The sequence below is a fragment of the Bacillus rossius genome, chromosome 15, assembly GCF_032445375.1.
Source record: "Bacillus rossius redtenbacheri isolate Brsri chromosome 15, Brsri_v3, whole genome shotgun sequence".
NCBI classification, from domain to species: domain Eukaryota; kingdom Metazoa; phylum Arthropoda; class Insecta; order Phasmatodea; family Bacillidae; genus Bacillus; species Bacillus rossius.
In genome coordinates this window covers 35,260,113-35,276,742 of record NC_086342.1, presented here as the reverse complement: position 1 = coordinate 35,276,742, position 16,630 = coordinate 35,260,113, and the positions used below count along the sequence as shown (strand labels likewise).

Below are 16,630 nucleotides of genomic sequence, written 5' to 3'. Positions count from 1 at the left end.
GAATGAGGAATGCGAGAATATGCTTCGAAAATGCGTTTAGGGCAAACGCCTGTAGGGCAAACGACGCACTCCCCTTTGTCCTATGTTTGCTTGAAAATTCTTTATTTTATTGTTGGTGGGAATGATAGATTTTTATAATTTTTTTCCCCTGCATACGCCCTTGAAGGTGAAGTGATAAAAACATGTGGAAAACACTGCTATAACATTTTGTCTACATACAGGTCGCGAAATGAGCAGTTACACTGCTAGAAGTCATCAAACGTTTATTTACAGCAGATTTTTTCTACTGGCATTTAATTGATGTTTTTGTCGCATGATTTCAGTTTACAGCCACACATTAAATATTTTAAGTTGGAGATTCCTCTCTTATAATGTAGAACATATCTCGGAAAGTGTTTTAGCTTTTTAATTAAAAAAAATTGGCAGATTCTTGCAAAAAGTATGTTTGCTCATTTTAAATTTTTTATTATTAGTGATGGGACTGATCTCGATCTTCGCAAATCCGAGTCTCGAATTTGAATCCCAGACAGTATGTCGAATGTAGCCTTTGAATCCGAATATATGTCAGAGGTCAAAAATAAAATAATATAAAATAAATGAAAAATATAAACAAACAATAATGTTGAAACATTCTAACCTTCAGATGGTTATTTCACAAATTAAGTTTCCAGAATCAATACATATAATAATTTTATTTATATAATTACGTGTTAAAAGTACGATATCTCGGGAAATGGTAACAGGACAGGAATGAAGGAAAAAATTGGCCTAGTAAATTTCACAGGTATACTTTATTTCCTTTAATATTTTTCTTTGAATCTTTTCCCTGGAGTATAGTGTTACCACTCACCACCTCTGGCTAGCTCAAAATTAGGTGATGAGTGGAACATACATGTTAGGTGCAGGTCACGAAAAAATTTATACACAATGTTCGATGTATTATCTGTTTTTTTTATTCATATAAAAGTTCCAATATCTTTCGCACAAACAGAATAAATATTAATTATATGTACATTAAAAAAAACATAAAACACGGAGCCATCGCCGGACCACGGCCTGCTCGGCCCGGTGCTCGGACAGTGACTAACTTTACAGCCTTCCTTTCCTTTGTGCGGGCTCGCTGACGTAATTCTCAGCCAATCACGGCGCATGGCAACAGAAACTTCCACGAAATGCTAACTTCTGTTCTCACGATGCAGAAATTTTCTCTCTCTCTTACTCTCCCGTGACCGTGACTCACGCGCCTAGTGTGCGAAACAAAGCCTCGGTTGTGGAAAAAATGAAGGAGAATTATGTCAGCATGCCTTCCCACAGAAAGAAGACCGCAAAAAAAAAAAAAATACTAGAAAAATAAACTTATTAATTAAAAAAAATTAAAACAATAAAACCGGTGAAACACTTTCACAATAACTTCGAAAAAGGAAAAAAAAAATCTGCATCTAACCTGAAATATGACAAACAAATATATAACAAATGATTATTACTGGATTGCATGAGGAAGGCTGTAATCTGGGTTGTTGCAATAGAATCCTTCGAATACTAAGTATATTATGGTTTTTAAGAGGATTTTAGGATTTTATCGACCCCATCCCTATATGTTATATAAATATAAAAATGACTTGATGGTACAGAATTTTTGTCATTGGTTCCTGAGGAAGTGTTGAAATGTTTTTACCGGGTACTTGTATGCACATGTAATGATGTAATGATGTCGATGTGTTTGTTTGTGTGTGCCCAGCACCAGCTGGAGGCGTACGCGAGCCTGGAGCTGGAGTGGGCGGAGGGAGGAGGGCAGGGGGAGGGGGGAGGGCGACCTGCGCGACCTCGAGCTGAAGCTGAAGGCCCTCCTGCTGGACACGATCCACCACATCGGCGTGGTGGAGGAGCTGGTGGCCCGGCGCGTCGCCGCCGTGGACAGCTGGCACTGGCAGAGACAGCTCCGGTGAGGTCTTCCTTTCCCCGCTCACCCCCCAAGCTCGTCTACCACACGTCAAGGCTTTTGGTCTTTTTCATTATTTAAATTTGACAAATGGTTTTTGCAGTTTTATACTGTGGTTATAAGTACCATAATAAAACTTGAGTTATAGTGTACTGCAGGGGTAGGCAACCTGGAAATGTAGGTGATCTACTGTTAAGTCACCACATGTTGAAATGATCTACTGTTCTGTTTTATTGATTATACATAAACAAGTTTACTTTCACACATTTACAAAATAGTCTCTCTATATGGTTTTTTCCTGGTAGTTTTAAAATACCCTACTTTTTATGGTTACAGTACATAAAGAAATAATTATAGAAATAACTGAATTAAAGGAGGTCTGTTAGTTATAGACGAAACACTAAAAATTACAATAACATTGAAAAATATCTCCACTTACTGGGAAACTTGGCAGGAACTTCCCTTAAGAATAGCTTTGATGTTTGGTGACTATCTAGTTACACTGAGACGAATGCATGATTCCAAATGTTCATCAGTTATCCTACTCCTGTACTTATTTTTGATGAAGACTCGCATAGGTACGTTGAAGCAAACAAGGCTCTCATCACTCGAAGTGCAACATCAGTGAGCACTAGGCTTAAAACAAATATAATAGTAAACGTTGTTGCACGGCCAACAATCGTCACGTGAATATCAGAAAACAATATTTACACGCAGTGGTGTCCTCTTTAGAGTATTTGGCGTTATAAATTAACGGCTGTGAACACGATCAGTGATAGATGTCATCACAAGACGACTCTGGTTTTACAAAAAACAATCTCGTTTAATTTCTACCATCGGTTCGTCATACACGTATGCGTAAACTGTGGCTGTGTATTTTTAAATGGCATTCGTTAACTAAACATCACGATTAAAGACATTATTTTCGTTACATACTTGATGGTTTTGAGGTTATTAACCGTTACAAGGATGACTTGTAAACTACGTTTTTATTCTGGCAGGATTGCCAACATACCGTATTTACTCGCATATAGGTCGCGGCAATTTTACCAAATTTGATGGGGAAAAAATGAAGTGCGACCTATATGTGAAGAAAATTTTTTTTTAAATTTTTGAGGAATTTTTTTTGCAATATTTTGCTTTAAAATGCGAAAAAGAAGTTTATATTGGCATAGACAAATTTATTTACAATGTACACATACAGCGAAACCCCTTATTTACGTTACCGTTATTTATGTTTTCCCGTTATTTGCGCTATATTCTTCAGGTCCCGTTTAGTTCCCATTTAGTCCAATTCAATACTTTCACACAAATTACGACTCAAAAATCGAATCCATCCCACTATTTACGTCACGTAACAACCATAAACAACCAGAAAATACCGTGGGTTCTTTAAGAGTAGATAAGATTAGCTAGTAGGCCTAAAAACATTGTGAAAAACGTAACGTTTATGATCGGCAATAAACATTTTAAATCGCAAAATATACATATTTTATAACATGAAAAGTTGCTTTTATTTCTAAACATGTAATAATTTAAGCCTAGGCGTTTAAAAGTCCGAGTAATTATAGCAGGAGACAATCTAAAATGCACGAGGGAAAAACGTAAACCCACGAATGTATGAACGTGGCTGATTGTTAATTTCTGATACTGTATTTATGTCACAACTTAGCCGAAATACTGGTACGAGACAAAACTTCACAAGATAAAATGAGCGGAGCCTTGGTAACTGTTTTATACGTATTTTATAATTTCGGAAGTATTGTACAGTTGACGCATATTTTTTAAACTAGGTAACAATTTATTTCAGGGGATCGTAATTAATTAATTATTGGTATCAGGTGATCAAGATGGACGTAAACTTGAACATGTCACGGCAGCGAGAAAACTGGTGCGTATACCAATAAACTGGTATTAGAACTGGACAAAATTGGTACACGGGAGGTGGAGCTTATATTTTTTTCCGCTAAGCTCGCATCTATTGGCTGGCTGCTGATGCAAGGTCACGAGTCTGGGCGGAGCGTTGAGTGAGTTATACTGCGCATGCGCAGCTCAGAGAACAGAGAGAGCCAGCAGGCGCGCCGTAACAGCAGCTGATCGAGTACAATGACCTTTCTCCGCGCACGGCGCACGGCACAGTAATGAATTACCGGTGCGACCTATATGGGGGGAATCTTAAATACCAAATTCAAGACCTCAAATTATGGGTGCGACCTATCTGCGATGGCGACCTATATGAGAGTAAATATGGTATATGTACCCACAATAATTCTCTAAGTAGGTTGTATGAAAATATCTAATTCGGCAAATGAGTTTATTATAACTTTCTAAACACAATATGTATTTCTTATTTCGCTTTCAATACATATTCTGCTACTATAATTTCCTTTCTGTTAGCGTGTAGCAAACATCAAAATGTAGCCCCACATCCGTGACATTTTCTATCAGATGAGATCAAGATGGCTACACTGCTGAACTGAGTATCATTTTTGTTTATATTTTCGTTACAACAAAGACCGTAATGCAAAATAACACAATTTTTTTATTGTACTGGTGGCGACAGTTTTATACCTACTCAAAAATATTTGTAAAGGATCAGTATCATTCGCGAATTGTTTTTTTTATCGTTCCTCAATCAGCTAACGAAGAATTGTTATATTCTTGATGTTTAAATTTCATTTAAGACTTGCAGTGTTTCGTTGTGGGTGGAAAAATTCGTGAATTTTCAATAACGCTCGTGATCTACTAAATATTTTCTCGTGATCTACCAGTAGATCACGATCGACACGTTGCCAACCCCTGGTGTACTGTATATTGTTAAACAAGTTTCTAAAGTATTTAGTTTAAGACCTAATATTAATTATTAGTACATATTTTTCTGTTGTGCTTTTAATTGTAGGAGTTGACATGTATTTTTGAAAATCAATTATTTACAGTACGTTAAAAAACTTATTTTTCCCGTCCCCCAAATTTGTGTCCTATTTTTTGCGCACCTCAAAAACTGGATCTCTGGGCAAATGCCCAGTAGGTCCGTTTGTTAATCGGGACCAGGGTGAGTTGCAACTATGCTTGCCCCTTGGGGGTTAGTCTTGAGGAGACAAGACCTTGATGTATCCCTTGGGTGCATCCTGTAGTGGAAGTGTAACGGTGGGGGGGGGGGGGGGGGGGGGGGAGGGCTAGGGCGTGGACTTTCCCGAATTTCTCTGTGAGGACTTGGTTTGTTGCCAGAGGCATGTACGTATACACGTTGCTGGTTTACCATGAAAACTTTGTATTAATGTGACAATGAAATCCTCAAATCCTCAAATACCATCAAATCCCATTGAATACTTAATGGATTCGATATTTGTGGAAAAATATTCAACGAAAAATATGAAAGGAAATAAAGTAAATTAAAAATTCATCATTGATAACCTCTAAAATTTACTGAACCAGGTTTTTTCTTCATACCTTATCTGTTACCATGCCTCAAAATATCGTACTTTTAACATGTAATTTTATAAATAACATTACAGTGTGTATTAGTTCTGGAAACTCAGTTTGTGAAACAACGATTTAAAAAGGTAGAATGTTTCAACACCATAGTTAATATTTTTCATTTATTGTACAGTATTTTATTTTTGACTCTTCACTCATAGATTCAAATTCAATTTACGCTCTGGGATTCAAATTTGAGATTCGGATTTGAGAAAATTGGGATTCAACCCATCACTGCTTAATATGAAAAATATTTATAACGTATGGTCTAAAGTTATTTTCAAGGCTGATGTTTGCCTTAGGAGCATTTATTTAGGTAATCCTTTTAACATTACAGTAAAATTATAAAAATATAAGTTGGTGTCGAAATTAGTACCTACTAGAATTTTCCTTTGAAATGGTTTATGGTTATTTTTCGTAACTGTGGAAATATATCGCTGAAGCTTTTTGGTTTATATTTGTAATATTCCATGTCCTTGTAGGTTTTACATAAACAAAAGTGGAGTGGCAGTGGCAAGGATGGTGGATGCTGAGTTTGAGTATACTTACGAGTACCAGGGCAACGCTTCAAAGTTGGTGCACACACCTCTCATCGACAAGTGTTACCTGACGCTCACGCAGGTAAGCCATGCGGGCCAAAATTACAATGCTTGACGGTATTATAAAACCCCTACGCATGTGACAGTGGTTTGCACCCAGGTTTCCTAGTATACAATGGTGTTTTCATCATTTACCGTGTTTTCTCGCATAATCGTCGCACATTTTATACTAAAAGCAAGTTTGAAAAGTAGGGGTGCGACAGTTATGTGGAAAAAAAAAATTGTTAGGTAAAGTTATCCATAAAAACAAAACCAGTTCATGGAAAGTATGTTTATTTAAAAAAAAGATGGAGTATACAAGGGCACGCCAAACAATTTATATTAATAATTCATGCAACAAAAACCTTTCTTCAACTATAAATTGAAAAACAAAATCTGTGACCAGAACGCAAGCCACTTGAATCTGTGATGTGAACTAACGCGTAACTATTGTCGTAATACACACTTCCCACGAAAGAATGTGGGCTATCATATGTAGTTAACTCGGCAGTTGACAGAGAGCGCGCGTTGCATGAGAGAAAAAGTAATTGTGTAGTGTAGGGCTTCTGGGAAATTAGATAAATAATGCCAATTGAAATTTTGGTTAGGTTAAGTCTGTTAAAAAAAGAAAAAGAAAATTTTGATCTTGGTTGAATAGCCACGTTGTCGTTTCCCATTGTGTTACATATTTTTGTATAGATGTCTATGACTGTTGTGTATTCTTGCTGTGCAATCGTTTGTTACTTTAATATAAAACATATTAAAGTAGATTTTCTCAGTTTTATTCACTAAGAAACCCTAACTTTAATAGGTTATGGGCCCAGGAAACTCTGAAAACTGAAGAATTAAGAAAACAGCAAAGAAGAAGTCATATTTTGCATTTTCGAATAAATCACGCTCATATAACCTCAAAATGGAACGAACTTTGAGTGTGGATAAATTTGACGGAAGAAACTTCAGGCAATGGAAATTCCAGATAAAATGTGCCCTGAAAGCAAAAGGAATCGATATTTCGATACAAAGAACAGAAGCAAATGTGGATGCATGGCTAAAAAAGGACAGCATGGCTATGTACATTATCATGTCGTCGATGGATTTAAATCAATTAACCCTAATAGAAAACTGTGAAACCGCCTTGGAAATTATGTCAAAATTAGAATCCATATATGAACAAAAAAGTGAATTGAACAAAATGTTAATTCATGAACGGTTTTACCAGTATAAAATGTCGCCAAGTTATAGTGTTGCACAACATATTGCAAAGGTTGAAAATCTCGCAAAACAGCTCAAGGAAAGTGGTGAAAGCATCAGCGACAATGCTATAATCACGAAAATATAGGGAACTCTGCCATCTAAATATAGATCACTTAGGCAAGCATGGATGTCGCTTGATTCTGAAAAACAAAACTTGAATAACTTAACGGCACGACTACTTAATGAGGAAGCTAATATTACTTCTTACTTGTGAAGAAGAACAAGAAATGGCTTTTTTTGGTTGCTAATACTAAACTGAAGAAAGAATCAACCAAAAATGAACCTAGTACAAGTAGAATTAGCAAAGAGAAACCTGCGAAGCATTGTTTTGAATGTTACAACTGCGGAAGAAGGGGGCACTTTGCCAGAGAATGTCGTGCACCAAAGAAAATACATAAGAAACCAGCTCGAGGTAAGAATACCATGCTAGCTTTTAATGTAGTTGATGAGTGAAATATAGGCAGTGGTTCAGAAGAAGACACCTGGATCTTGGATAGTGGCGCTTCGGCCCATATGACATATAGAAAAGAATTCTTTGAAGAATATACAGCTTGTACTCAAACATCATTGACATTGGGGAACAAAGAGTCCATAGAAGTATGTGGAATTGGAAAAGTTTTAATAAAAAGATGTGTCAATGGACATGTTACATGAAGTACTACATGTGCCTAACTTAAGAAGAAATTTATTTTCTGAAGGCGTGATAACAAGAAAAGGTATTCCATAGTAAAGAAGGACAGTAATGCTCTAATTTACAATGGTGATGAAGTTGTGATGTGTGCAAAAATGAAGCTGAACAACTTATATGAACTGGACATCGAAACAGTTGTTCCTGACACATGCAACTTAGTGCAGAAAAATAAAAGTGATATTAAAAAGTGGCACGAGAGATTAGGACATTTAAACGTTAAAGAAATAAAACAAATGAGCGTCAACAATATAGTTGAAGGTTTAAATATTGAAAATAGTAATGAAAATGACTTAGTATGTGAAGCATGTGCTTATGGGAAACAATCTCGGTTTCCATTCCAGAAATCAAGTCGGGCAGAACTACAACCTGGTGACCTAGTATATAGTGACGTCTGTGGTCCAATGAGTCATACATCGGTTCAAGGTATGAGGTATTTTTTATTATTCAAGGATGCGGCAACCAGCTACAGACGTGTACTTTATGAGAAATAAGAGCGATACTCTTGAATATTTCAAGAAATATAATGCTATTGTGAAAAACAAATACATGCACAGTGTAAAAGCCTTGCATACAGATAATGGATGTGAATACATTAATACTGCATTTAAAGACTACTTAGATAAAGAAGGAATTGTGCATGAATGTACTGCTCCATATACCCCAGAACAAAATGGGCGTGCAGAAAGAGATATCAGAACAATAGTAGAAAGTGCTCGATCCATGCTGTATGCACGTGATGTATCTTTGGATTTATGGGCGGAAGCCATAAATTGTGCAGTTTATTTGCTTAATAGAACCTCATCTAGCCAAACATCAGACAAAACGCCATCAGAGTTGTGGAATGGAGTCAAACCAATTTTGGAGCATGTAAGAGTATTTGGTAGTGAAGGATATGTACATATTCCTGATCAGTTGCGGACCAAATTAGAAAAAAAAAGTGAAAAGATGATATTGGTTGGATATGATAATACCAATTACAGAATGTTCAACGTGAAAACAAAACAAATTAAAGTATCAAGAAATGTTGTTTTTGATGAGAATAAATATCCTGAACAAAGACAGAATATAGCAAAAATATTCATAGAAGAAAGTGATGAAAATATTCAACAGGATAACTCTGAAGTCATATTCAAGAACGACCCTGCATTGAGTGATAATTCTTTAAATGAAAACTCACTGAATGAGAATGAGGAAAGTATGCTCAGTTGTAACAATGATGATCCTAATTATGAACCATCACAGACCCTCAATGATTCTACATGTGAACCAATGACTCTGAGACCAAGGAGAAATTTGAATTTAGAAGCAAATTTAGTGGAATTTGTTTTACCATCATCATTTGATGAGGCAATGAAGAGTTTGCAGAAGAATGAATGGTTGGAAGCTGTTAAAGAAGAACTAAGTGCTCATGATAAAAATCAGACTTGCGCCCCAGTGAAGCGAGCAGGACAGAGAACACTCACAGCCAAGTGGGTATTTTCCATTAAGAGGGGTGACGATGGAAAAGTAAATCGTTACAAGGCTCGATTATGTGCACGAGGGTTCAATCAAGTCCCTGGTATTGATTACCAGCAAATGTTTTCCCCTACCACAAGGTATGGAGAAAGCAATGATCTTATCGGGTACTCCGATGCTGATTTTGCAGGCGATTTTGATACTCGAAAGTCCACTACTGGATATATATTCTTAATGAATGGTGGGCCAGTAACATGGTTAAGCCAAAAGCAGAATTTGTTGCAGCCTGCGAGTCTGCAAAGGAAATACTATGGTTACAGCAAATGTTGTTGGACTTGGATGAATAATATGATTGTATTAAGCTATATGTTGACAATCAGAGTGCCATTAAGTTAATTAATAACCCAGTTTTTCACAAACGAACCAAACATATAGATGTCAAATACAATTTTATCCAAGAGAAAGTGGAGAATGGTGTAATAAATATATCCTATGTCCCAAGTAAGAATCAGCTTGCTGATATATTAACAAAGCCATTGCGCACTCAACCTTTTGTCTTTCTAAGAGAACAAATAATGGATAAGCTGTAATAGTGTAATGTTTAAATGTAAAATATTTTTTTTTGCTCTCATGATGTAAAATTTTAGTGGGAGTGTTAAAAAAAGAAAAAGAAAATTTTGATCATGGTTGAATAGCCACGTTGTCGTTGCCCATTGTGTTACATAATTTTGTATAGATGTCTATGACTGTTGTGTATTCTTGCTGTGCAATCGTTTGTTACTTTAATATAAAACATATTAAAGTAGATTTTCTCAGTTTTATTCACTAAGAAACCCTAACTTTAATAAAGTCAGCCACAATTATTATAAATAAAATTTTGTTGAAATATTCAGATTTTAAAAGGAAAATATAAATAATAATGTTTCATGGTAATCAAAATATAATCTGCTAAATTTTTTTTAATAAACAGAGCAAAGCGATTATGTGAGGCAGTTGCGGTTTGTTTGAAGAAACTTCAAGAGGGTGGGTTTAAAAAGAATGTATGTTGTAGGTCTAAATTTTTTTTAACTTGTTTATTTGAAATTTTCACTGCGTCAAAATAAATAATTATTTATATTAAAATATATCAAAATTTATGGATTGTATAATTTTTTACTTGTTTTAACTAAAGTGTAGGAACACAGTAGCTGCTTAAAATGTTCCTCTCTTTTTCTGTATAGTGTATGTGTGCTTGGTAAAATAGGCGAAGTTTTCCCCCACTTTTAGTGTGACCTTTTGGGAGAAGATAATTAATTGCCTGATCTGTCAATGTCCTAGGAGTGTGTATATGTGTGGGGGCCTGTACCTGATCATCTTTCACTGTATTATCCACCAGACAAACATTGTTGTAGATTGTTAGGCTTTAGGAGTCTTTGCTGTGAGTATACGACCAGATGTTTTCCACGAGATCTACACAAGTTTTTTTTCTTTGCTGCCGTGTTTGGAATGAAACATGTTTCTTCCCTCTAATCTGAAAACTGTCAACTTTAACACTTGTGCTGACAGAAATGTATTTACTGTGTTTTATTGCATAATCTTTGCACATTTTATACTAAAATCAATTTTGAAAAGTAGGGGTGCAATGTTTATGCGAAAATTTTTTTTTATGTAAAGTTATTTATAAAAACAAAAACCATTCATGGAAAGTACGTTCATTTAAAAGTAGAGTATACAAGAGCTCGCCAAACAATTTAAATTAATAAGTCATGCAACAAAAACCTTTCTTCAACTTTAAATAGAAAAACCAAAACTGTGATGCGAACGTGAGTATGATATAATATTTAAAAACATCTTTAAAAGAAAATTTACATATCAGACAACATCGTGTTTCCGTTATTAAAAAAAGTAAGCGGTAATTTCTGAATAAATATTAGATTTATACTATAAAATACATCTTTTATACAGAAAAGATAGCTACACAAAGCGTTCGGCATCTAATAGCGGGACCAAAAACATAGGGCAACGTTTATGCAAAAAGTTTTTTTATCCAAATTTTGACGCCCTAAAATATAGGTGCGACGATTATGCGATTATATCTTTATCAGTATAAAATCCTTATCAGTGTGTTGTCAGTTATAATCTATTGTAACAACTTGCCAGACTGTCTTTTCCATAAAATACTTTAGCTGATAACGTGAGTGTTAGTAATGGTTCATAATTACTGTATTAAATCCAGCTTTACTACATATATTATTCTTCTCAAAATTGATGTGGCCAGATGTAAAAAAACTCCACATAAATAACCCTATAACATTACGAAAATCCTGTAGAAATGTTCTCCCTGCCTGATGAGAACATCTTCTGTTATCATGAAATTTTTCCAGACTTTTGAGATCCCCCAGTCATATTCGTAAATGATTGAATATTCATTTTTTCGAAGTATTAATATTCAAAATTGGATTGAATAATAAACTATTTGTTTTCATATTGGAAAATTTGAATATTCTCTCATGCTTACTCAAGATATTTACATTTAAATAAAATTATATTTATATTATGAAAATTTATTTATGAAACACATTTTTTAAAGGGTTAATTATTTTAACTCATAACTTAATATCTTTGAAGAGAAACTTCTTTGCTGATGGGGCAACAATTTTCTAGTGTACGAAAATTCTGTTTGCATGTGAGTATTTTTTTAACTGTGTAACTAAATATTTTTGCTGGTATAAAGCTTTTCACACTTTAGTTTGTAATGGGTAATTATTTGTTAAGAAGTATTATTTGATTGATAAAATCACACACTATATTATAGTTACGAGCCCACGAGTGTGTAAATATGTTAAGTCTAACTAAGGGGCGGAATATTTCTTGATCAGAGTGGAGCTGTGTGCGACTCTAGCTCAACAAAATAGCATTGAGCTAGTTCCAGTTCGTATTCCATGTTGTCACTTTCACATGCCAGATACCTACCTCAGACTACACACGTCCATGTGGACAATTAGTTAAGCTGCATAAATTACCTAATTATTGGCAAGTTTTAAGTTAAAGAATTATTTAAAATCAATTTTAATTGTTCTTTATGCAAGTTTGTTTTAAATGTACAAGAACAAATTTTTAGTTTATTTATTTTTATTTAAAGCACCTACAATTTATTTATTTGTGTAGAAAAGAGTTACATATTTCATTTCAGGTCAAATCAGCATCCTTACTATTCTCAATTATTATCTCTTGTTCTATGAAAAAGTACTAATAATTTATTTGTATCTATACCTAATAATAAAGAAGTTTCACTTCTGTCACATGTGGACTTCTTGCACACATGATCAAAATCATTAGAAATAACTAGCAACAAGTTGAATCCCAATTTGAATTCAAAATTATGATTTGAGGAAATTGGGATTCAACTGTTGCTAGCTATTTCTAATGATTTTGACAATTTAAAAGACTCCCAGCTGATTGGCATGTGCAACTTTTGCCTTCTTGTAAATACTTGAATAACGACTGCTACACGCATTGATACTTGATGCACAGAAATCTTTCTAGACCTTGCTTTCTCCAGGACGTAGTTGAACACAAGATGACATCTCGCTGAGTGTGCGTGTGTGTGTGTGTGTGTGTGTTAGTACTCTCACGCTGATCCTCTGGTTTATGTGTAAATAAAATATGTACATACCTATTAGACATCTGCGAATTGTGATTTTTTAGTTCCAATCAAATTCGAATCGAATTTCAAAAAAATTCACGAGTTTGAATTTTTTTTCGAATCGAATTTGAGATTGAGAATAATTATTATTAAAATAACATTGATAATTAAAAAATTTTTAACATAGGCCTATCACCTTTGAAAAACTTGTAAGTACCGTATCAATAATTTAATTGTCCGTTATTCTCTGAAAATCATACTAATTACTGTTTTTTGTAAATTTACAGACTGGCAATCATTAGTGTGTTTGAACGTTTGACAGTTTTATTTGGTTATTTTAAAAAGTGGAACATGGCTACACACATTATTTACAGTAAAACTTAGGGCGCGGTTACAAGGGACCCTGAACTACTTCAGGTGAACATGTTTAAGTAAACACGTTTACAAACGCGAAAGTGTACGGTTACACGGTAGTTGCTGAAAAGTGTGTTCAGCTCTAAAACCGATTGTCTACTGTGAACAAATGACTGTTGTTGATCTTCACTATTTTGTATCCAGAAAACGCGGGATTTTCTCACTTGTTTATACAGTATTATAAGCAGAAATGGAATGTGTTTTCATATTGCTCAATATTTTTTTATAAATCAGGAATTCAAACAACATGCACAGTAAAAATTCTTAAACTTATTTTTTATTATTTTTTGAGCGAGAGTACGTATCTCAGTTTTAAGAAAATTAAGGTCAGGATCAATTAAAAAAGTTATATATATAATTACCTGTTGATTTTTTTTATTGCATTCAGTAAAATATTACTCAAACTTGTGCCAGGAACACTTTCCATCTTGAATTTCTGCAAAGGACTGTTTATATTTTAAACAGCCAATCAGAGACTAATGTAGAAGATATGTCAATCTAAACTACTTTGCCAACCTGTTTAAGTTAAATGGGAAATGGCCTCGAACGAAACATGTTCATACTGTGTGTAACCGCACTCAACAGCTGAACATGTTCACCTGAAGTAGTTCAGACTCCCGTGTAACCGCGCCCTTATTTTCACTTTTCATGGGGTCAAAGAAAAAAAAAATTAAAAAGCGGGAAAGTGTAAATAAAGGGAATACCATAAAAAGTATCACAGCTTACCATATTTAGCATGTTTGACTTTCAAGGATAAAAATATTAATAAAAATATCACAGCATAATGAAGTTGTACAAAAGAAAAATAACAAATTACCTACCGTTTTTATCGCTTAAGCATCGCTCATTTTATTCTAAAATCAAGTTTGAAAATTAGGGGCGAGACCGTTGGTGCTACTATTTTGCAAAAAAAAAAAAAATAAATCTATAAAAACAAAACATATTCATGGAAAGTACGTTTATTTAAAAAGTAGACTTTGCGAAAGCACGCCAAATAATTTAAATTAATGAGGGATGCAATAAAACCATTTTATTCAACGTAAAAAAAATAATCTCTTAACAAGAACGTAATTTGTAACTAAATGCATAACGATCGTGCGGGTTAACTCTGTTGCTGACAGAGCGCGCGCGTGCATGCAGTCTGCGAGCTATTGATATCAATCTTCGACTACGTGCGCGCAATCTATACGGTAATACAGGAATCAACACAACCAAACTGGCGCTGCTTACGTTTTTATAAGCGGTATAAAGCGACTCCTGAGACGTTAAAGATGAAGTTTATAACTTTTAAAAACGTCTTTAAAACACGATTTACAATCAGATTACTTTTAATAGGATTAATTAAGTTAGTAAGCAGTTTTATCAGAATGAACGGCGTAAACTGCGTAAAGCAAAAGGCGCATTGTAAACAAAGGGAATTTATTACATTACATCAAATGAGGTTAAAACGGGACAGAAATAAAAAGGTTAAAATAACGGGAAAACGTAAATAACGGTAACTTAAATAAGGGGTTTCGCTGTATAATTTTTGAAAGTGGATGTGATCGTCCATTTACGTTTCTTTAATACTTGAGGGGGAGGGGGGGGGATGTCTTATATTAGTGTATCCCGGCCAGATTTTGCAAGTCGAATTATTGTAAAATGAATTCGATTTGAATTTACGAATCGAATATCAAAAAGTTTGAACTCAAATTTGAAAATTTTGAATATTCGCAGAACCTTAATACCTATGTCATATACCGAAAAAGCATCATTTAGGAAGAATCGCCAGTTGTTTCAAGAGGTTGGTTTCAGAAGTTTTTAAACTATAGAGCTAACTGATTTCAGATCTGTGACTGAGTGAAATGGACCTGTGTTATAAAGATTTATTGATTCATTTGCAAAGTTATTTAGGGAAACCATGGAAAATAGAAATAACAATGTCCCACCGGTATATGAATCCCAGGTTCTTAAATTGCTAGACTAATTCACCTCCGTCATAAGTCCGTAATATTAAGAATGATTTGACTTTTAAATGCTACAATATATACTAGCTTATATCACCTGCACCAAAATGAGTCATAATGCGTTTATTGCATGTTGAGGCTTTGATTTTATATCACTAATACAAAGACTATGATTTCTTTCTTTCTTTTTTAAATATTTGATTTGTGTATATTTATTAAGCATATCTCCTTGGTGTTGTTATGCTTTCGTGTTCAATAATTGTGAAATGTGACATAATAAAATTAATATTATGTTTTGAAAATAGCGTAAACAAACTATGTTACAAATGTTTATCAGATCTACTGCCAAACCAACAATGAAAGGTGCCACAGTGAGCCGCGTGTGTGTTGTTCCAGGGCATGCACATGGGGCTCGGGGGCAACCCCTACGGCCCGGCCGGGACCGGCAAGACAGAGTCGGTGAAGGCCCTGGGAGGACTGCTGGGGCGGCAAGTCCTCGTCTTCAACTGTGACGAGGCATGTACTTATTTATGGAAGTGTTAGTTCTCTGGAAACGTATGTTTGGGAAAATTTCCCAGTAATTTACCAAAAAATTTCCTAGTGATTTATACTTCCATAGAAATGCCCAAAAAAGTTATATCAACCATTTTATTTAAACATAACCAAATAACAAAAGAAGGTGGTAAATAAAGACAAATTGTTCTTTGTACATATTGGCGTAATTCACAGTTCTATACCTACTTTTTGACTTCAAAGTTTTTAACTGTACTGTAATATAATGGTGAGGTCTGATGTAAAATTTTACTAGTGGCATAAAATGTTTCTAATAGAGGATAAATAATGAACAATATACATGCATACTGACTGTAGCATAGAAATATTTTACTATTATCTTAGTCTATCAACCTTATCTTAAATTACGTAAATTTGTGGCTGTATTGGGGAAAAAAATGATTACACTTACAGCTCTACTTATGTGCATTCATAACCTTTGAAAGGAGTGTTATGGCAATCTGTGATGTAGTGATTAGTGCCACACACAACTGTTGGCAGCAATGGCAGCTCCATAATTTACGGAGCCCTGGCCAAATAAGTTTTGTGGGGCCCTAATATTTTGGAGGGGATCCTGGGGTTTGGAAAAGCCCTCAGAGAAAAGTGCGGTTGAAGGGCCCTCCTCCCGGGAAATTTGAAAAATAAACTCTATGGCAATGTTTTATAGTCAACATAACCATTGAATTTTGATGATGGTTT

The 16,630-nt window shown here is 34.7% G+C and overlaps 1 protein-coding gene across 1 annotated transcript in view; it reads left to right on the top strand.

Annotated features, from left to right (window-relative positions):
- Window positions 1–16,630, top strand: part of LOC134539674 (cytoplasmic dynein 2 heavy chain 1) — a 446,052-nt gene that overhangs the window by 169,932 nt on the left and 259,490 nt on the right. Inside the window, exons 34-36 of the mRNA XM_063381862.1 lie at window positions 1,739–1,942; window positions 5,899–6,037; window positions 15,776–15,895. Coding sequence (XP_063237932.1) covers window positions 1,739–1,942; window positions 5,899–6,037; window positions 15,776–15,895 — 463 coding nt within the window. The remainder of the gene's footprint in view (window positions 1–1,738; window positions 1,943–5,898; window positions 6,038–15,775; window positions 15,896–16,630) is intronic.